At 42.9% G+C, this 21,658-nt stretch overlaps 1 protein-coding gene across 2 annotated transcripts in view; it reads right to left on the bottom strand.

The window, feature by feature from the left end:
- The window catches only part of EGFLAM (EGF like, fibronectin type III and laminin G domains), a 699,898-nt gene that overhangs the window by 475,335 nt on the left and 202,905 nt on the right, over positions 1–21,658 (bottom strand). For both annotated transcript variants that reach the window (XM_085631113.1, XM_085631115.1), the window contains exons 4-5: positions 8,410–8,436; positions 7,596–7,713 (exon numbers count right to left, since the gene is read on the bottom strand). In XM_085631113.1, coding sequence (XP_085487239.1) covers positions 7,596–7,713; positions 8,410–8,436 — 145 coding nt within the window. The remainder of the gene's footprint in view (positions 1–7,595; positions 7,714–8,409; positions 8,437–21,658) is intronic.

Below are 21,658 nucleotides of genomic sequence, written 5' to 3'. Positions count from 1 at the left end.
AGGAGCCTGCAAGAGTGAGAAAGAGGTGTAAAGAGCGTCTGGTAGTGGACTAAAGACTACCAGCCTTGGTATTCGGTGCGCCAACGTTTGATTGCACCGGTCACCGGCGTCTGAGCAGATCTTCAAACACCAGCACTCTTTCACATATCAACCACTGGCCGGAATGCAAACAATGGAGAGACACACATGCATATGCTTCTCAGATCATGATACCTTTAAAGTTGTATCAATCAATCAATCAAAGGCTTTATTTCGATAAAAAGTTATCATAAAAACATTACAATAAAAAGTTTCAGTTCATTTTAGTCATAAAACCCATATATTACAATAAAAATAAGAAATTACATCAATAAGGTTTAAGAAACAGATTAAACAATTAATTTAAGCCTATTAATTCTGATACGCCACGCCCAGGCTAAAAATTTAGAGAGGGCACAAACATACAATGAACGAGAATCAGACTTTAAAATACGTAGCGCGACAACGTGCTGTCTAGTGCCTAATGAGCGGCACAAATGTTTGAGCCATCTTCTCCTCGGGAGAGTATACACTTGGCATTCAAATAAAAAGTGTGCTACAGCCTCGCGCCTAGATGTACAAAAAGGGCAAAGATCTGTCGTCTGTACAGGGGGTTTCCATCCAGATGTGAAAGCGTGGAGTGGGAGAGTCCCAACCCTAAATCTAAAATAAAGGGTCCTATCAAAAGGCTTCTCTATAATGTCCAGATATAATTCTCGGAGGGGCAGGTCCTTAAAACTCAGAAAGTCCTCCGTGAGTCTGCCCAATGAAGAAGTAGTATTCTCATGTGCTGCAATCCAGTTCCAATATAATGTTTTAAGAGTCGCTTTTGGTGGGGAGGACCTGCTTTCCCATGCTGAACTCAATCCCAGATTGCAAAGGAGAGTTTTCATATCTCTCAACCATTTAATCTTGTGCCACCCGGGTAGTGACATTACTTCTGAGAGACCTTTGGCGTAGTTTGCTAATTCTGGAACTCTCCATATCCGCGCCCATAACAATAAGGGTCGGAATTTCGCCAACTCATCGATGGGCCGGCAGCCTAGATCAAGCATCAGCGGGGTCATGGGGGTACCCTGAGGAAGTGACATGATAGCCCTGCAGAACTTTCTTTATGATCTTAGCAGCTGACTAGAGTTACATGAGCCCCACAATTCAGCCCCATAAAGTGCGGAGCTGACTCCCCTTGCTGTGTAAGTTTCCATAACAGGGGCTATAGGTCTAAATGCGCATTGGCGCTGTTCTCTCAGGAGTGCCCCTGTAACCCTTTTATGTGCTAACAGCATTTTGCACAGATGAGGGGCCCAAAGCATATTGTGCGACAAACGAATCCCAAGATAATCAAACTCGTCTACCCTCTCCAAGGGCACGCCATTCAACCTCGGGGGACGCACAGGTTTCTTGGGTGGGTTCATCACAAGGTATTTTGTTTTATCAACATTAATTATTAGGCCCCGTTCTGCGCAAAAAGTCTGGAAGTTGTTTATCAATTTTTGGAGACCCATTGGTGATTTGGAGAGTAAGAGTGTATCGTCCGCGAAGAGAAGGGTGGGGATGCGTTTCCCCGCCAGGGATGGTCCATCTGAAGGATCTTTCAGTAGATGCTCTACCACACCATTAACATAAAGGGAAAAGAGAGTGGGAGCCAACACACAGCCCTGGCGGACCCCTCGCTCTACCGGGATTCTACCAGTTTTTTCTTCCTCTCTACCCCATCTAATCTGGGCAAAGGTGTTTTCATGCAACCTTATGATTAACAAGAGTATATGATGGGGTACCCGCATATCAGTGAGGACTCTCCAGAGGGTCGCTCTGGGTACTAGGTCAAAGGCAGTCTTCAAGTCGATAAAAGCGAGATAGAGACTGCCCCTGGCCAGGACCACCACCTTCCAGTAAACTAATAGCAACCTAAAGGCTTGCTCAATTGTGCCGGTACCCACTCTAAAGCCTGCCTGGAGGTCGGAAAGGATGTTATTTTCATCGGTCCATTGGAGCAGTCTAACTAGGAGCACCTTGCCAACCACCTTTTGAGTTATATCAAGCAAGCCTATCGGCCTGTAGTTGGATGGGACGTCCCTAGGCCCCTTCTTGAAGACAGGCACAACTTCCGCCCCCTTCCAAGATGCAGGAATAGGTGCACCCCTACCAATCGCATTAAGCAGGGCAAGGATAAGTTTGCCCCATTTCGAGATGTCTGAGCGCAACAAATCCCCTGGAATGCCGTCAGGACCAGCTGCTTTTTGGGGCCTAATCAGACCCCCCAGGATATAGCGGCATGGATTCGCAAATTTAGCGGCACAAATATGGAAATTTAGCGGCACAAATATGGAAATTTAGCGGCATTTTGCGGCACTTTATTTTACTCATAATCATTCATCTTTCCTCCGTAGCACGCGATCGTAATCGCAATCGCGATCACTTTCACTTTCGCGGCCGCGTTGCCAAAGCCTGTTAATTTATATCGTAAGGAGGGGGCTCTTTGTGATCAATAGGTAAAGTGAGCTCGCTTTATGATCAATATGAGGCTTTCTGTCTCCATTTCATTCAGCCAGTATTTAAATTTGGTTTATCCCCAATCGTAACGGAGACTTCCTACCTCCGCTGCCATTCTGGCTCACAGTCCACTCCGACACTAACTGCCCAAGGTCTATTAGGCCCTGATGGGACACTTCTGTGTGTGCTGCTTTGGAGTTTTTGCTGTGAATCAGGCATTCATGCTGGAGTAAAGACGATGTGGTGAGAGCACTTTGCATGTTCCCGGTGTCTGCCAGGTCTCTTCTTTGTTATCTTTTGGGCCTGTCTTCAATCCCAGCCTGCACCGAAAACCACTCCTCTCGGGGCACTGTGTGGAACGCAAGTCTCTGTGGTTCTCAGTCCTCCAGAGGGCAAAGGTGCTGAGCCCTGAGCTTTGCAGCAAGTGGATCACGCTGCAAACACTGCAGGCCAAAGCAGAGGTGCGAGGGGAGCATCCTACCTCGCTGCCATCGTTGTTGTTTACATGGCTAGAGCTCCACTCTGCCTATTGCTTAAAGATTCAGCCCCCCCCTCGAATTTTTTTCTTAGCCCCCCACCCCCCAAAATTTGGCTTTAGTTGCGCCTCTGCCTGTGGGGGCAAAACATCATCAAGTACGGGATCAGGTCACTTTTGTAAAAATTGCGGCATTTTTACAAAAGTGCCGATTTTCGCGGGCACTTTTGTAAAAATCGCGGCATTTTTACAAAAGTGCCGATTTCGCGGCAAGCCGCGAAATCGCGAAATCGCGAAATCCTGGAGGGTCTGCCTAATGGTTCTGATTGCATATTCAACTTCTTTAATAGTGAAGCCAAATCAAGATTTTGGGCAATCAGAGGTGAAGTAAAACATGAGATGTTAGTAGAAATAGTGGTACTTGTAAGTGGAGTGACAAGAGTCGCACAATCTAACGACCCGGCATGTTCGTCATTAGAGGAAGTTATGACAATTTCACTCACTTGCTTTGAATATAATTTGGAGAAGTGGCTAGTCCACGCCTGACTAGTGATATTACATGTTATAATATCACTATCCGGTCTACTTCTGGTTCTTATTGTGTCCCAGAAGCGCCTAGAGTCCTTCCCAGAGCTTGCCTCTTTTAAGGTATACCAATACTCTAGATCCCACTCCTTTCTGGCATTTGTCAAAGTATCCTTATAGTTTTTCCTAGCACCCTGGATTTTTCCTTGGTTTTTGCTTTTAATAGCCCTAATCAGAATAGTTTTAGCATGTCTACAGGTGGGTGTAAACCACTCCTGCTTGCCCCTCAAAGTCCGAGCTACCATTTTTTTTTCCACCCGATTCTTTTTCAAGAACACATTCCCAATAGATTCAAGGGTTCCCTCAAAGATAGATGTAACCCTTCCTATAGGAGGCAGAGAGGCCGAGTCAATACTATCCAGCTCTATTTGTGAAGCAAGAAGGACTGAATTAATAATGTTGAGCTTATTTTCGTCCCCCGCAACCCATTTCCACTTCAACCGTCTTCCACAAGAGGAGACAGAGATAGCGTCGGTTGACCTAGAAGATGGTCTAATAGTTTCACTTGGCCAAGGATTCTTGAGGGACAAAGAAAGTGAATTATGGTCACTTTCAATGGTGGGTATAACTTTCATGTCTTGAACCAAACCCCAAAGAGAAAAATCAAGTATAATATGATCAATCCTTGAGGTGTGGTTATCTCTGTTAAATGTGGCCGCACCCATGGGGTCTGCAATTGTGCGGCCGTTGGTAGCTCTTAAGCCGAACTCTGTTGTTAAAGCATTCAACTGGATCGCTGTTTGTGTCCATTTCTTAATCGGGGGGATCGTTAAAATTGGGATACCCCATCTAGCATACTCCTCGCCCAAGTCAAGAATATCATCTGATGTGAGAGGCTCATATGTGCAATTAAAGTCTCCCGCAACCAAGACTTGAGCGACAGCTGAATTATTCCTAAATTCCGATTCGAGGATAGACACTGTCAAGGACATTGAACCATGTTTAGTGCCTCTGGCGTAGACGTTGTACAAGTCAAGGGTGGGACCCATACGAGGGCCTCTTAAGGAAATTCCTAGGATATCGGGGGAATTAATTTTCTTTTGGTCTATTCGGCAATTCAAGGCAATATTTACCCAGATAAGCAAGCCACCCAGAGGTCGACCCATGCCGTTTCTAGGAAGACCAGCTGGGACAAAATACGTAGTATAACCAACCCGGTGGAGCGGTTCAAGAGACCAAGTCTCCTGAAATAGGCAGATCATGTGAGCCTCCACTAAGGCATTCCACTGAGGAGAGCACAATTTCCTTTGAATGCCTGCCAAGTTCCAGCTTAGGACCTTAACAGTATCGAAAGAAATAAGGTCATTAAGTTTGGGGGAACTAATGCATTCGGCAATAGAAGGGGCTGCAACTGGTATAGAAGTAGAACATAAGCGTGGATTTAAGGCCTGCGGGACTCCATAGGGGGCTGACCTCTGGGTAAGGGGAATAGGGTTAATATCGCTATCAATTTTAGGCAAAGAGCTATCCGGGGATTGAGGCGGATTGGAGATAATATAATCTTCGCCCTCCGGGACACGCCCTCCACTTGATAATGGTCAGTCCACTGCATCTAGGCAGCTGAATCTATTGGCCAAAGGTATATCACTCCAACCTGTACTAAGAGCTGTGCCTCTGCACTCAAGAAGCTGCCTACCACCCTGCGCCCCTCTTCCAACCCAATTGCCACCTTGCGGCCCACCCCTTCCTGGAGTGGGACAGCAATTTGGCGAGGAGTAGAAGAAGGAAAGCCTTTGCGTCTCAATACCATCTTGTTTTGCCCATGTGCCACAACGGCAGATATAATCCGCCGTATGGGGGTTGTCAAAGTTGACTATAACACAGTCCCCCCGTATTTGTTTCTTTTTACTACCTAGCCAAGAGACACTACGTACCATGAGTATCTTACTGGCACAAAAGGGTGGGAGTGGTCTATTGGTAGTGAGCCAATGCTGAACCTTGTTTTTTAGGGACCATAGAGGCTCCTCCGAATTAGGTCTAAGACAAGGGACACCTGGCATGATCACAACATATGGCTCAGCTTCGACTGGTAAATGTATATGTTGGGCATTCATAACCCCATTATTATCGATATTACTCACTGACCCAGGGGACTTAGGTGGAGAACAGTTCAAATTAACAACAGGGGGTTGGGATTTAGCAGACTCGACAACCTTCCTCCGATCATCTGAGGGTTGGCTAAGTTTTTTATTACTATCTTTGGGTAGGGTTTGTTCCTTCCTTATTGCTATGTTGGTTGAGGTTTTCAACTTCCCAGATGCTGACAGCCCCTCACCCATCCCTGCCTCAGGGGAAACATTGGAGGGGGATCTGTTCCTAGATGCTAACAGTTTTTCAATGTTTGAAAGCGATGATTCAATGAGTTGAATCAAAGTTTTTATAAGATCGCCTATTCTGCACAATAGTTGCTGGTTAGCCTCGCAAGTCTTACAGACCTCCCCCAAGTTAGCAGGGTCTCTAGGGCAGATTGTATTGGGGGAAGGAGCAAAAGTATCCATAGCCGCGCTCTGCATGGGAGTTTTTTTGTTTAGTGGCCGACCAATGAGGACTTTTTTGTTTGGTTTACTTTTACTTTTGCGTTTCTTCGCCTCCGTAACCTTCTTGGTTTTAGGGATGTCACCCTCCCTCTCCCCTCTTGTTTCATCAATAATAGGAGACTCCTGCCTTGAGGTCCTAAAAAGAACAGGGGTCCTCTCCAGAATCTCACTAGATTGCGTGTCCAAGGAGGCCAAAGATGCCGAGAGGTCGACAACATTTGGAACTCCATGCGTCTCAGCCTGGACTGTAATTAGGGGCCTAGGCTCCCCAGGATTTAGGGGCGATTTAGATAGGGCTAAAATACCAAGGGAAGAACGCTTTGCCAGTACCAGATCTTGGGAGACCCTTCGCTCCAATAGTGATATGCCTTGATTGATGGCCTCATTCGCCCTGGTGATGTATTGATCAATTGGCCCTGGTGTATGTGTTGGGCCGTGAACTGATTTACTTCTGCTGCCCCTCGTCATCATTGCGCTAAATCACTGATGGAGGTAAACGTAAATACAACCAAAACAAAGGTGGAAAATCACTACTTTAAGAGGAGATAGGCTAATAGCCAGCAGTTGGAGGACAGATGCTTCCGGGGGGAATGGTTGCGGACAAGGCCCAATCCGATCTTACCTGCTCTTTGGCAGATTTCAAAGGCCACAGGTGGTTGCTTTATGTGCCTACTGATCACGTCGTGGCGGCTACCGTTGGGATGTCTGGGAGATGGAGAACCTAGGAACCTGTCCTGCTTCTGATCTTGGTGTCCGCGGCGTTACACAGGTCTACCTTAAGTACAAAGGTACTTATACCAAAAGTAAGGGGGGTGGCCCAGCCCAGTCAGGTTCGGTCAGGGACCGGCAAGGACGGGCCCGCCCTTGGCCCGGGCTTGGCCCGGGCGCAGCCCGCGCGCGTCCCGCGCTGCGGGTCTCCTCCCTGGGTTTTGACCCTCCCCGGCGCTGCCTGATGACGAGATTGGCAGGCGCCCGGGTGAGGGAGTGATGGGAGTTGTAGTTTTCTTCAATTCACCGTTCCCCTCACGGCTTCACGAGTATCCACACAAGGATTCAGGAAAGGAACGCCGTTCCCCTCACGGCTGGTCAGGTATGGAGCACCCTCCGATAAATGCCACAGCAGTGTCCCGCGCTGCGGGTCTCCTCCCTGGGTTTTGACCCTCCCCGGCGCTGCCTGATGACGAGATTGGCAGGCGCCCGTGTGAGGGAGTGATGGGAGTTGTAGTTTTCTTCAATTCACCGTTCCCCTCACGGCTCCACGAGTATCCACACAAGGATTCAGGAAAGGAACGCCGTTCCCCTCACGGCTGGTCAGGTATGGAGCACCCTCCGATAAATGCCACAGCAGTGTCCCTTTTGTATCATGATTACTATTTCCTCAGTTTCACTTAATTGCTGTTTACCTAAATGCCATCATATAGAAGACTGCATACAAAATTCTAGAACAAATCCTCCTACTTGTTTAGCTCTAATTATCAATACATTACCTTGGGATGAGGTTGTTATTTCTCTGGGTGCACTGGCTCGTCCTTTCCCAGTCCTGCTGTAGGCTCCCACACTAACACGGTGGATCAAATTGGGTTTTAAATCTCCAATGACTACTTCCTATTTTAGACAAAGAGAAAGAAACAGATGGTTGGCAAACATACTCTCTGCTCACAGACACATGGCTCATTCCTAATTCCACTCACTTTCAGGGCCTTCTTGTCCACATAGGCTAGACATAGAGCACATCAGCTGCACACGCATGGCAGAATGAGACCACACTATCTTTGAAAAGTGCTTGTGGGCTGGCGTGTCTCACAAACCCTCATACCTCTCCTACATAAAACTACTTCTGTACCCAACTGAAAACTCATCGATTCCGCCTGTCTAAATTATTAAAACTAACCACTCTCATCCATCGACCACATCATTTCTGTAATTTTCTGTTTCTCTTTCACAGCATAAATATGATCCCCTACTTCCTCCTCCTTTATCCTAAATGATTATTTGTGTTAGTGAGGGGTGATGAGTGAATCTCTGACAATCATTGCAAGCCTCGATGTTGACATCACAGAGAACAAAGCTCATGGACATCTGTATCTAAAGCAGCCCAGAGAACCCTGGAACAAGAGACATTAGTGTGGCTCTGGCATTTTTTGTGGGAGTATAGGCGTGTGGAATTAGAGAGCAAGTATCACCAAAACACTAACCATATCTTACATAGGACTACACATTTATATTACGTTACACACATACTGCTATGATATTTGGCAGGTTTAGAAACATTATCAAAGTAAGATATTGATCAATACTCACAAATATCGCCTCACCATCAACCTGCCCCTGAAATAAAAGTTTGAAGAATAATTGTTGTTTATAAATCCATCAGTTATATAGGTTCCATTGATATATCATGCACATGTAATCAATAGATCACTTAATGTATTTGTTATGTTGTTGACTGGAAGGAATGAATATTATTCCTAATGTAATGGAGTCAGAAGGCGGTGGAAAGGGATAACCAGCTTTATTCCTTCTCCTGTCCGGCAGCAACTTCCGCTTCCCTGAATCCCTGCTCCCGCCCACATTCCGAGTTCCACACAGGGAACCTCGAGACCACATTCCAACCCAACACATACCCCTTCCTAATGACAAAATACAAAATGGAATAAAATTACATAATCGAAATGCATGTAATGAGAACAAGAGAATTAAACAGGTGAAAGAATATGATTAAAAAAATGTAAAAAAAGAAAACATGGGGAAACAAGAAAATTAACCAGAAGGTATAAACAAGAAAATGTGAATCAAAACATTTCATAATCTCTAGACTTTGTAGGACGTGTCCTGGCTCTGACAGATGCTCTAACAGAAACACCCAATGCAGAGCTTCCCCTGGTCAGAGTATGTCTTGAAGGATGTGCCACAACTCCATCCGCAACACATCCATGGCCCTGAGAAAAATCAACATTAGACTGAGCTGAATCAACATGCACACTCATCTTCCTCCCAGCATATTCTGCTTTTGATTTGGGTGCAACAGAAATGAAACACTTGTTGCATGTTTTCCCATTCTCAAGTAGCAGAACATGTTCCCTCACCTTCTTAACCCAAATGGGTGCAGAAAAACGTGACCAGCCTTTGCGAACAAAACCCGGTCTTTTAACTCTCGCCCAATCTCCCACCTGGACAGACAGAACCCGATGTCGTTCATCCGTGGAATCATACCTCTCCTGTACCGCTGGTCTCACATCCGCTACCTTAGCCAACCTTGCTGCATCAATCGTTTTCCTTTCCATCCATTCTTTATTGAGTTTGGAACCTGCAATCCTTCACCTTAACAAGGTAAAAGGGGACAATCCTGTAATTATATGGGGGTAGTTCTCACGGTCCACAACATGTCATTTATTGCTTCTTTCCAGTGTAATGAGTGGAAGTTGCAATTGGTATTTGATGCAATGGTTAACCTTTCAACAAGACTGGTGCTATGACGATGATAGAGAGAAGTTAAAATCTGCTTTATGCCAGAATTGTCAAGAAAATTCTGCATTATTCTAGTTGTTAATTGAATCCCATTGTCAGTTACCAATTCCTCGGGAAGCCTTCCCTAGAAAATATCTCCTTGAAGAATCTAATGATGACATCAGAGTTTAAACTGTCCACAAATCTTACCTTTGGTCATTTTGACATATAATCTATCAAGACCAATGCATTTTTGGGTGTACTGCCCTTGACACCAAAAGGACCAGCTACATCAAACACCACCTTAGTCCATGGCATGTTTTTTACCACAATGGGGTTGACTGGAGATGGACAAGTCACCTGTGACTAGTCACTGAGGACACACATACATTCATAGCATAATATTCAAGTGCCCTGTCTACACCAGGCCACCAGAAATCTTTCCTGATCCTTCTATTCATGGACCGGATTCCAAAATGCCCTCCATGAGCTAGAACCAAAACTCTCTCCCGAAGACACTCTGGGACAAATAGTTACCCTCTCCTGCGCAGAATGTTCCCCTCAATGGATAACTCCATTTCTATTCTACTGAAAGGACCTAATGCCTCAGGGGTATTTCTAACTGCAGGCCAACTGTTCACCATGCACTTCTTCACTTCCTGAGGGGTTTCATCACTCGATACAGCATCCAACAATTCTTGCTCAAACAACGCTACATTCGTGGTGTCACTGATCGAGCTCACCACACATACAATTTTCAACTCATCTGTATCCTCTTGATCCACATCGTTGCCATCCAAAGGCGAGCTTGAGAGGCAATCAGTTACACAGTTTTTTGCACCAGCACATACTCCAACCTATACTGATATTCTTGTAGTCTATATTGCCATTTAGCGATACGTGGGGATGGTCTACCCCCACCCTTGGTGGTAAACAGCTCTAACAAAGGCTTATGGTCCGTTCTCAAAGTAAAGTCATTTCCCCACACAAAATGTTTGAAGTACTGAACACCCCACCACATGGCCAACGATTCTTTCCTTATTGTGGAGTAAGATGATTCTGTGCCTCGTAATGTCCTGGATACAAATGCAATAGTCTCTTCCTTCCCTTCAGCCCTTACCTGCATAAGTACTGCCCCCAAACCCACATTGCTAGTGTCAGTGGTTATGATACATGAGTTATTAATATCAAACATTTTGAGTGGACCAGCGTGTACAATTTTCATTTTGATGGATTCAAAATCCCTGTCACAATTGTCATCCCATACATTATTCATGTTTTTCTTCAGGAAACTGCATAGCCCATTCGTTTTGTCAGAAAAATTCCTAACACATTTGGAATAATACTCCACCGGCCGAGAAATGAAAGGAGCTGATCCTTATTTTCGGGGTTAGGTGCACATTGAATGACATCAAGAATTTTTTACCTAGGGCTCAATTCCCTTCCCAGACATATGATGACCCAAATAATCAACACCTTCTTGAGCAAACTTACATTTCTCTTTTCTTAGGTTCAACCCCCTTCCCGTGATGATATAATGGACTTTCCTCACCTTGTCGTCATGATTCTCCCATAGATTCACCAAAAATCAGGATGTCATCTTGGAAGAACATGACACCCTTGACGTCTATGAAAAACGTATTCATCAGATGCTGATGCCAAACCGAACGTCATTCGGATATACCGAAATGCCCCTTCAGGCATAACAAATAACGTCAGATGCCTGGAATCTCTACTTAATTCAATCTGGTGATACGCTGAAGATACATCAAAAGAGGTAAAGTTCGATAGCATCTCATTTATGTTGGGCAACGGTTGATGATCTACCCAGATATTAGAATTTAGGTCCCTGAGATCCACACAAAGTCTCATCGACTTGTCTGCCTTACGTGCCAGAACTAAGGGTGCCAACCGCTCTGAGCCTTCGATGGTGTCTATTATATCAGTAGAACACAGTTTGTCTAGCTCCATTTTTAATTCACCCAGTAGGCTTAGTGGTACCTTGCACACCTTGTGAGCTACAGCCTTCGAATTGTGTTTCAATATTATGTGGTGTTGAAAACTCTTGAGTTTCCCAACCGTTCACAGAAAATTTCAGGGCAATGTTTGGCCCATTCTTTAGTTCCGATTTGAATAACAATACAGGAATTCTCAGAATTAGTTAATGGGTGACCACTCGACATATTGTCCACATTCTGTTTCAACAATACCATGATTGGGGTCTAAAATAATCCCTAACTTACCCTGTTCATCCCACTCCAACAAATTCACACCATCCTTGACAATCTATATAGGTCCCACAGCATGTTTGCCATTAAATTGCAAATTTGCATCAAATGTCCCTACAATCACTACCCTCTACCCTCTTGCCCCCGTAAGCAAAAATTTGAAAATGAGACTCACGCACAACAGTGTTCTTAAATTCGTTAAAATACTTTTCAATCATATGTGACCCACCATCGTTATCAGATGAGGACTCCTCTGACTCGGACTGTTGAAATGGCTTACGGGGTGGTGGGGAGGTGGGGAGCCGCAATCTGTATCAGTACATTAGAACCGGGGTTGATTGAGGGATTGTGCATTTGGATAATAATTGGTCAAAGTATCTGTACGAAATGGTTTGAATCAGTGTCTTTTGTTGTAACTGTTCTGAAAACAATAAAAAAGTTTAAAAAAAAAAATACTTTTCAATCAGCAAAGTGAAGGTAGAACCTGAATCTGCTAAGACTTTTATCTCTCTCTTGTTCACAGAGATTGTGCAAGTTGGAGGCTTTCTTTTGCATAAACCAGCCATGGACGATATCTCTGCCACTGCACTCTCCTCCAGCTCTGTTGAGGACTACATTAAAATCTTGTTATTCTCTTTGTCAGAAACGCAGAAACCTTCATCAATGTTCTTCACCGACTGTGAGAGAGCAGATCGCTGACTAATACTAGCTCTGCACACACGTGCAAAATGGCCTTTATTTCCACACTTGAAGCAGGTTTGAGTTAATGCCGAGTAGAATCTGGCATTACCCAGATAGGACCTGCTACCACAACGGAAACATGAGTTCTCACACTTTTCTGCCTTCTCATTCTTGGGTTTAGATGATTGGTCATTGCCACTATGTGAAAGACTTGTGTTAGTTCCTTTGACAACTTGCCTGGGGCTGGGTCTGGTGTTCAAATGTCTCACCTCTGCTGGTTTAGTACCCTCATTCATTTCCTTCATGCAGACTTGTGAATGTTCAATACTCCTTGGTAGCTTTTACGCTGTTTCTAAATCAGGGTCATCAGTAGATTAACGTTTCTCTTGAACTTTCCTATTATTAGTTCTTTCTATTAATTGGTCCCTAATAATTTCATCCCTGAACTCTCTATAGTTGCATGTTACAGCCAGCGTTCTGAGGCTGGTGACAAAGTCATCAATAGTTTCGCCTGGAAGTTGGGATCGTTGAAGAAATATGTGGCGTTCAAGAACAGTGTTTCTCTTAGGATTAAAAAGCTTGCCTAGGGTACTAATATAGGAGGCATACTCATCAATCGCTGTTGAAGAATCGCTGTTTTCACCACCCGACGTAAATACGCTTACAATTTCCAATGGAAAGGTTTTCAGAATATTCTGACCTTCAGTGCCCAAATTATACACTAGAAGGGTGTTTTCTTCTTAGAGGTGAAAGTATTACCTTCAATTGCCTCCAAGTAAGCCTCAAATGTTTGTTTCTATTGTTGCCAGTTCAATGGGGGAGCGCCAGGAGCTTGTAAAAAGGGTAGTGGTGCAACAACCCTCTCCATGAGAAGTTTGGTAGGGTAGTAAGTTTGTTGCAAAACGTTGTGCTGGCAGTTTGCCAAACTATAACAAAGGTACACTTTGTATAAATGTTTTTAATGTTTATTAATAATAATGAGTAGGTCCAGCCTACCTTAGAGTTCGTCTTAAGCATGCTCAGTCTAACCGCTCACTCAGATCAAACCATCTCCGCCTCTTGGTGACTCCCCGTTTTCGCCTCTCCAGAATGGGTGGCAGAGCTTTCGCAGTGATTAAGGTCAAAACCTGGAACAGCCTATCACTATCCTTGCGGTTGGCTGAATCTGACTCAATTTTTCGACGCGACTTGAAGACCTAGCTGTTGTCCAACTCTTAGCCTTCTATTGATACTCGCATCTGCCGCCTGCCTTAGTGCCAGGACACCCCTGTTACGGGTAGCTGCGCGTTTTATAAGTTCCTTGTTGTAGTAAAAATCACACACAATTGCAGGCAAATTCCAAGTATATTTTTCTTTGCTCCCTTAAATGCAGGAAACCCACAATGTATGTTATAAAGGTGTGCCTTTTAACGGTGAGAATGCAGGCAAAAGGATAAAACAGGTGATTTTTACTCACCCAAGACGGCCGACACATTCAACACACGATGGATGTGTTTTCTATGGCAAATAGGGCTTGCACCTGGACATGCGCAGTGCAGATCAATGACGTGCGCTATGTCCAGAAGGTCTTAGTCTCAAGGAGCCAATGCTGTTTGCCGCATGCTGGCTCTCCGCCCCTCCGCAACAGCCTCAATCATTTTAAGGGCTGCGCGTGGCTGGAGCTGCCGATGGACACAGCAGTGCCCTGCTTCTGCACATCCAGGTTCCGGTAAGTGACTCTGCTATGGAGTAGTCACAGGGGTGGAAGAAGTGTACAATAGTGCTCGCAGACACTTGTGCACCCACCAGATTTCCTTCACTGCCTCGCTCCAGACTCTCGCCACCGTAAAGGAGTCAGTAGGCGGTGGAATGGGATAACCAGCTTTATTCCTTCTCCCGTCCAGCAGCAACTTCTGCTTCCCTGAATCCCTGCTCCCACCCACATTCTGAGTTCCATGCAGGGAACCTCGAGACCACATTCCAAACCAACACCTAACCAGGGGCCATATTATCAAGGAACGGTGATAACATTATCGCCGCTTTAGCGGTAGGAAACTGCCGCTAAAGCGGCAATAATGGGCTTGATAATATGCCCTTGTGAATTCCCATAGAAGCCCAGGTTCTGGTGTGAACCTGGGTTTCAATGGGAATTCACAAGGGCATATTATCAAGCCCATTATCGCCGCTTTAGCGGCAGTTTCCTGCCGCTAAAGCGGCGATAATATTATCGCCGTTCCTTGATAATATGGCCCCACATTTTTACAATCGTTTGTTCTATTATTTCTATACAAAGTAGGATTGAAGACTATAGTTCTGTCAATTGCATATGTAACATGTGAAGACATTTAAAAAGAAATAAATGGCATCTTTATTGATCTATGGAACACCTGTGTAAGATTTGTAAATTAATACCAATCTGAATGTAGATGTTTAAACTGTCACCCAGAATTTGTAAAAGATTAAAAGTTGAGGAACAAATTAAAAGACTTGGTGTCTGCCTTTCTTTCTCCGACAAAAATATTTGCAGAGTCATAAACCAAATTCATGGCATTCAAATAATATATGAACATGTGCTACAATCCAAGTATGTCAAAATTAAATGTAAACTAGAAAAAAATATAGCTGTAGTATAATTTAAGTATATTAAAATAAATCCTGATAACAACCTGAATAGTGATCAAACATTGGAAATATCTTCTGAGAGAAGATGTGTGGAGCCAGCTTCTACAAGCTAGCTACCTCTTAAATAGTACCCTATTTTGGGGTGTGGTTAATCATCTGATATTTTTGAGTAGGGTTCCCTTTCTTCCCATATCTCTCTGCTAATATTTGGATAAGACATTTTTCAGGAATACATGAAGGTGCAGATCAGGGGACCCCCTTTGGGGCTGGTTTATATTTTGCTGGACGAAGTGACTGAAGCAGTACAGTGGCTAACTTGCCAACAAGGCGCCAGGGCCTGATAGGATTTCTCCAGAACTTTATTTCTATTCCTGGGGTGTGGGCTTCACTCTTAGTCCAAACAAACACATGTTGCTTTAAAAGTGCTGATGGCAACATCATTTTATTTATTTTTATTTTAATGGTTTTTAATAGTGCGAACATGACCTTTGCGGGTATTGGAGCGTTTTACAGAATTACATCGTGCAGAGTGGTAAAAGCAGTAATAGCACATTCAATACAGATGCATTAACAGTCGAATGGCATAGAGCCTCTGTTAATAATAACATATTGGCAGAGTTCAGGCCAGTGCAGATACCAGAAAGTTTTGTGAAGCAGGGGGGGGGGAAAGTTGGTCCTGTATGGAAGAGCACGTTAGGTAGCCAGAGATTATTAATCATGTGAGCGAACAGGGGAGATAGGAGTCATGTGGTGTAGGAAAGAGATTTGTTCATAAGGAATTCTTTGACTTCTTTCTTGAAAGTTATGACCGAGGGATTTGTTCTGATTTACAGAGGTAATGAGTTTCAGATTCTTGGGGCAATCCCAGAGAATGTACGGTTGTAGGTTTTCTTCTTGTGGAATCTCTGAGGTTTCAGAAGGGTGTTGGAGCTTTTGGATGATCTGGAGTCACCTGAGAGTTTGAGTTTCTGGACAGGATACTTAGGGGTGTGTGGTGGAGGGCTTTATGCATCATATAGGCTATTTTTTGTTGGATTGTTGCTTCGTAGGGGAGCAAGTTGAGGGATTTGAGATACAGGGTGAAGTGGCTGTATCTTTTTGAGCCAGTGATGAGTCTAGCTGCAGAGGTGAGCGGGGCCCTTATAGGAGCAAGTTTGGATCTGGATCATGGTCACCATTCACTATGATTCTGGTCTTTAAGAGAAGTAACAAAAGTAAACCTTGTTGTTGTCAACATATTTCTCTCATCAAACCTGTGGTAAAGACCATAGGAAGAATCGTTCTCAACAAACTAAAGATTTGGGCCAGGGAAAATCAAGTCTAGCCAGACCTGCAATATATGTGTTTAGACAGGGGTTGGAAACCATCAACCAGGTTGTTAATCTTAATCTTCTGGTCAATAAATATACAGTGGGTAAATTGGGGTCCATTCACATAGCTTTAATAGGCCTGACATTTGCTTTCGACTGTGTTATTGGGGATAAATTCTGGAATATATTATTGACCCTATAAGTTGACCCAGGCATTGTTTATACTTTTAGGGATCTTCATTCCAAAATAGTGCACTACAATGCTGATGGCTCCTGTACTGAGGCTTTTGCAAATCAATGTGGTGTAAAACAGGGTTGTATTCTTGCACCTTTTTTGCTTGCTTTATATATGAATAATCTTGAATCTTGCTTAAAATCAATCAATCAATTAGGTCTCTTATAAAGCGCGGCTACTCACTTGTAAGACTTTCAAGGCGCTGAGGAGGGGGGGTGGATCTGCGGTTCAGTTGAAGAGCCAGGTCTTGAGATTTTTCCTAATTGTGGCAGCGATGGTGATTGCCTGAGATGCAGATGCAAGGAGGTCCAGGTCTTACAAGTGAGGTAGAAGGATCTTCCTCCAGCTGTGGTCTTTCGGATCTGTGGGATGATGGCCAGTGCCTGTTGGGAGGAGCTGAGATGTCTGGTGGGAGTGTAGAAAGAGAGGCGGTGGTTGAGGTTTGCAGGTCCGGCGATGTGGAGACCTTTGTAGGCATGCGTGAGGAGCTTCAAGGCAATTCTTTTGTTGACAGGTAGTGATGGAGCAGGGTTTTTGCAAAATACAACTTGCTCGAATTGAACTCCTCATTGTGTGGATTTTTGACAAAATGGTGTGAAAATTAACAGTGCAAACTTAAACAGGGGAAAGACGAAATCTGCGCTAGTGCATGCTGCGAGAAATTAGCGTTTTTAGTACTTCTGAAGTAGGCCGCAAATGCACACGATTAGTGCAGAAAAAACAGCCAAAAGCCACAAGTTTAAAAGAAACATATTTCCTTTTTAACTAACTGTTTGAAAATAATAGTGTGATAATAATGTAAGAATATGCAAGCGACGCATTTATAGAGCATTAATAGTAGAGTTTTGTAAAATGACAATGATAATCACATGTGTATTTGTTTTTCCTAGAGTGCATTTTACTGTTCTGCAGTGAAGGCCTCAACAGTCTTTTTAGGTTTAATTTGCTTATTAGAACATCTGCTGCAAAAATAGGTAATCTGTCCTTCATGTGTTCCTGATGATGGCCAAGGTTGTGTGGTGGAAACAATGAACATTATGAATGGAACTTCCTTGCTGAGTGGAGTATGTGTACACTTGTACTATGAGATTGATACATTAACGAGATGAAATGTGCAAGCCGTGGAAGAGATTATCTGAGTTTCCTCTGCTGAAGGTTGATGACGAACGTTTTCTAAAGACAAAGGAACTGTTGAAAAGTAAGGCACATCGGAAGTGGAGTGACTAGACACCTCCTAGCTTAAACCAATGAGATTCAAGAATTTTCCGTGTGATGATACATGGGGGGATAGATCTTTGGTGAATTAAGGGTATAACTATTAGTACTGAAAAGGTTGGAGGGCGCGTTTGTTCTTTTGTTTTGAGATCTACTTTTGAGCAAGGAGAGAGCCGTGTTGCTGTTTCCTAACTTAACTGGCTGGCTGTTGTTCTGCTGATCCTGACTCTTTGACTTTGCTCCTCATACCTTCTTGAGGATGCCCCAGCTTACTTTCCTGACCGGAGAGTAGCTTTTCAGACTTCTAGTATTTTGCGCAATAGGTTCGTATGATATTCTGAATTTGCATTAATATTATTTGCAAATGTCTTTACTTTTTGTCTCTTCGCCTATCCACTCTCTCACAACATGGATATTTGAGATGTATAATTGTGAATGACTATATTGTTGTTCTCTTGTGTGATGATCTATGATACAAGCTGTATTGTACTTGATTTACATTCATTTAGATAAAGGATATTGATAAGAAATCGGAATTTGTCTTTATTAACATCAATTTGTCATGTTGAATGATTATTCCTTTACTTAGATTCTTATTTTAGAATTCTGTCAATCCTTTGCCAATCCCTGACAACTATAAAAAGATTCATCGGAGAGGAAAGAGGACCAAATAAGATAATAGAAAATTGGTAACATGTTTTAAACTCATGCAGCGTGAAAGGGACTGTTAGATATTAAATTGGGTCCAGATAGTATGGAAATTTGCAAAACTCCCTTTCACTGGATCAGTAGCCAGTGAAGGTCTCTCAGGTGGCTGGTTATGTGGCTGCGGTGTGGGATGTTCAGAATGAGTCTGGCGTCGGCGTTCTGGATGTTCTACAGTTTCTTGAGGAGTTTCTGAGTGGTGTCAGTGTAGAGTGCATTGCTGTAGTCGAGCCGGCTGCTAACGAGTGCATGGGTGACCGTTTTCCTGGACTCGGTGGAATCACATTGATTTGCCCAGGGTAGGGAGCTGCGTTGTCCCGATATTATTTTATGCGAATGACACAGTGTTTTTGGCAAGAATGGCATCGGGCCTACAATGTCTGCTTGATAGCTTCATTACTTTTATAGATTCTTTGGAAGTGACAACTAACTATTCAAAATAATTTGCGATGGTGGCAGACCCAAGATCTACCAAGAACTGTAAATGTTATGTTTACTGTAGGGGAACTCTTGAGGGTAGACTTCTTTTCCTATCTGGGTATTTTGTTTGATCAGGCAGGTACATGACTCCTCTTTGCTATGGGTCCATCACCTCAGTTTTTAATTTTACCTCTAAACTGGGGAGCAGATTGGCAATCCTGATGCTTAAAATATATCAGGCTAAGAGTGTTTCCTTAGTCTCTTATGACTCTGATATCTGGAGCTACATAGATTGCTCAAGCCTACAATCAGTTGAAAAGCAATTTACCAGGAGGTTTCTGAGCCTACCCAAGACCACTCCCTCTTATATAGCCCATCAGGAGTTAGTTCTAACATATTTGCCTGTCACACTTGGTCTAAGCCCATTGTTATGGTTGCTGGCGGTCTGGACGAAGAAAAAAACAGACCTCAATTGAACCATACTAAAGGACTGGCTAGGTCTAGCTAGAGCGCTGCATACCCCTTGTCTGAAATTTACAACCTTGTTTTCTGCTCTGGGTCTCCCGGAACTTTTAAACCACCCAGAGAACATTATCAAAAGCGATGGGGAGTCGGTCAAAAAGCATTTCATGCTTCTAGATCTCATGGTAGGGGGAGCTTAGAGTTGCTGAAGCTGAGAGTTGGTGGGTAGGCAGGGTTAAGGACCACCTGGCAAGCCAAGCCATATCTATCCTTTAGCACTAATGCTGACCATCAGTTTTTATTAGCCAGATTACGGCTGAAAATGTCACACTGTCTTTTGGCAGTGCTTAAAGGGTGGACTCAGGTTAAAAATCTTGGACCTTGTATTTATAACAAAATGTCTCCACATAAAACACTTTGTTTAATTATGTTTGAATATGTTCTGTGTTTTTTATGCCAACTTGCATAGTATTTTTATAAAATATTTTGATCGAGTTCGACCTGCTTTGTTGTATCTCCAAATGTTGCACTGTTTTTCAATTGTATCCTTCCTAAAAGGGCCCATTAAGAAAAGACAGAGGATTGGAGATGTTTTATATACTTAAATAATTTTCTAAATGTAAAGTTTTATTCATGTATGCTTTGATTTTGTTTTGGTTTTTGTATGATTTTTGTGTATTAACTGATTTATTGTAATGCTTTGTAGTAATTGTATGTTGTATTTATGTTTATTATTTTATGTTTTTTTAACCCATATAAAGATTCTTTTCTGACTGACCTTCTAAATATAAAATTAGTTCAACCAAAATACATTTAAAGTAAGTGCTTAGGAGGTTAAAAGTATAGTGTTTACAGCCCAAATAATTTTAAAAAAATTATATAATCTCTAACATTTATATTGAAACATGAAAGTAAATATATTATTTCAATAACAAGCACTTATAAGGAGAGGAATCATACAGAGTATTTACAACAATAGTCAGACAATTAAAAGGCACTAGCAAATAACAACAGTTGTTTGGAGTTCCCTCGGGGTAGGAGTGGTTTGCAGTGGCACAGATGAGAAGATAAGATAAAATCTGAAAGGTTATGATGAATATGGAGAATTCGATTTTTCATACCTCAGGATACATGGGCTTGCCGCTTACTTATTATTTTCAGTAAATACCGGACGCTGTTGAAATGTCACAGGATGCATTTGGGATGGATGTTTGTCTATAGAGTCCTGAAGATATCTTTGAGTATATGATTTATGGGTTTTCAAGTGCGGAACCTTAATAGTAGGGTTTCTTTCAGAATAGGTGTACAGATTAAAACTTTCAGAAGACTTATTATTTTGTCAAGCAGGATTGTTTATAAATCATCATAGACTTTTTCGTGGAGGTTTCTAATCATTAACAATAAAACTTTTTAAGCCTATGAAAAGCCAATCCATATCTTACTATGGAAGATTGGATTCTGGATTTATGTAATCAGGCTGCCACACAAAAACTTTCACACAAAAAAGAGATTCTGAAAACATTTTGGAAGTAGTCGGTATGGTTTCCTAGATTTGTCTATCGAAAGAATACTTTTTACGCTATCTGTTTTCAAGTGTGTTCTTTTTTTTCCACGTAGATCATCTTTATAACTTTTTTGTTTCATTTACTGTGAAACTGGCTGGCATTTTTATTTCTGTTAAATATGAATAATAAATTACGAGAAAAAATCTTCACCAGAAACTGAACCTATTGACGTTGTGCGCTTCTTGTAAAGGTTGCAGCGTAACTTGAAAAATTCATAAACATATGTAAATGTTACAAAAATAAATATATTTTCGAATTTTGGATACAGAATTCTAGCTAAGTAAATGCCTGTTGAAGACAACTGCAGGGGGAGCGTTTGAACCCTCCACCAATAGGATGGAAGTTGCTATCAACTCGATAGCTACTGAAAAGGGCACTAAATTAGGCTGATTTCAATTACGCACCTGCAAACAGCACAGAGCAAGAGACATATCCTTTCGAGTATAATTTACAGCCTTATGTAGCATACCTAATTCAGTGAGAGCTGCTTTCCTAGAAGACTCAGACCTCATGTGGTAAATTGTCAGAGTCAAATCTTTACAACAAACTCACAAACACGATGGCCTAGCTATTACTGAAAATAAGAGATGGAAGTCTAAAGTTGGTGGTGATTAGGTTGCTACCTACTCATTTTTATGTCAGGTAGGATGATGGTATAAGATTTGCACTGGAAGCCTACTC

Source organism: Triturus cristatus, chromosome 2_1 (genome assembly GCF_964204655.1).
Source record: "Triturus cristatus chromosome 2_1, aTriCri1.1, whole genome shotgun sequence".
Lineage (NCBI taxonomy): Eukaryota > Metazoa > Chordata > Amphibia > Caudata > Salamandridae > Triturus > Triturus cristatus.
Note: the sequence above shows the minus strand (reverse complement) of the source record. Positions and strands in the feature narration are given on the sequence as shown.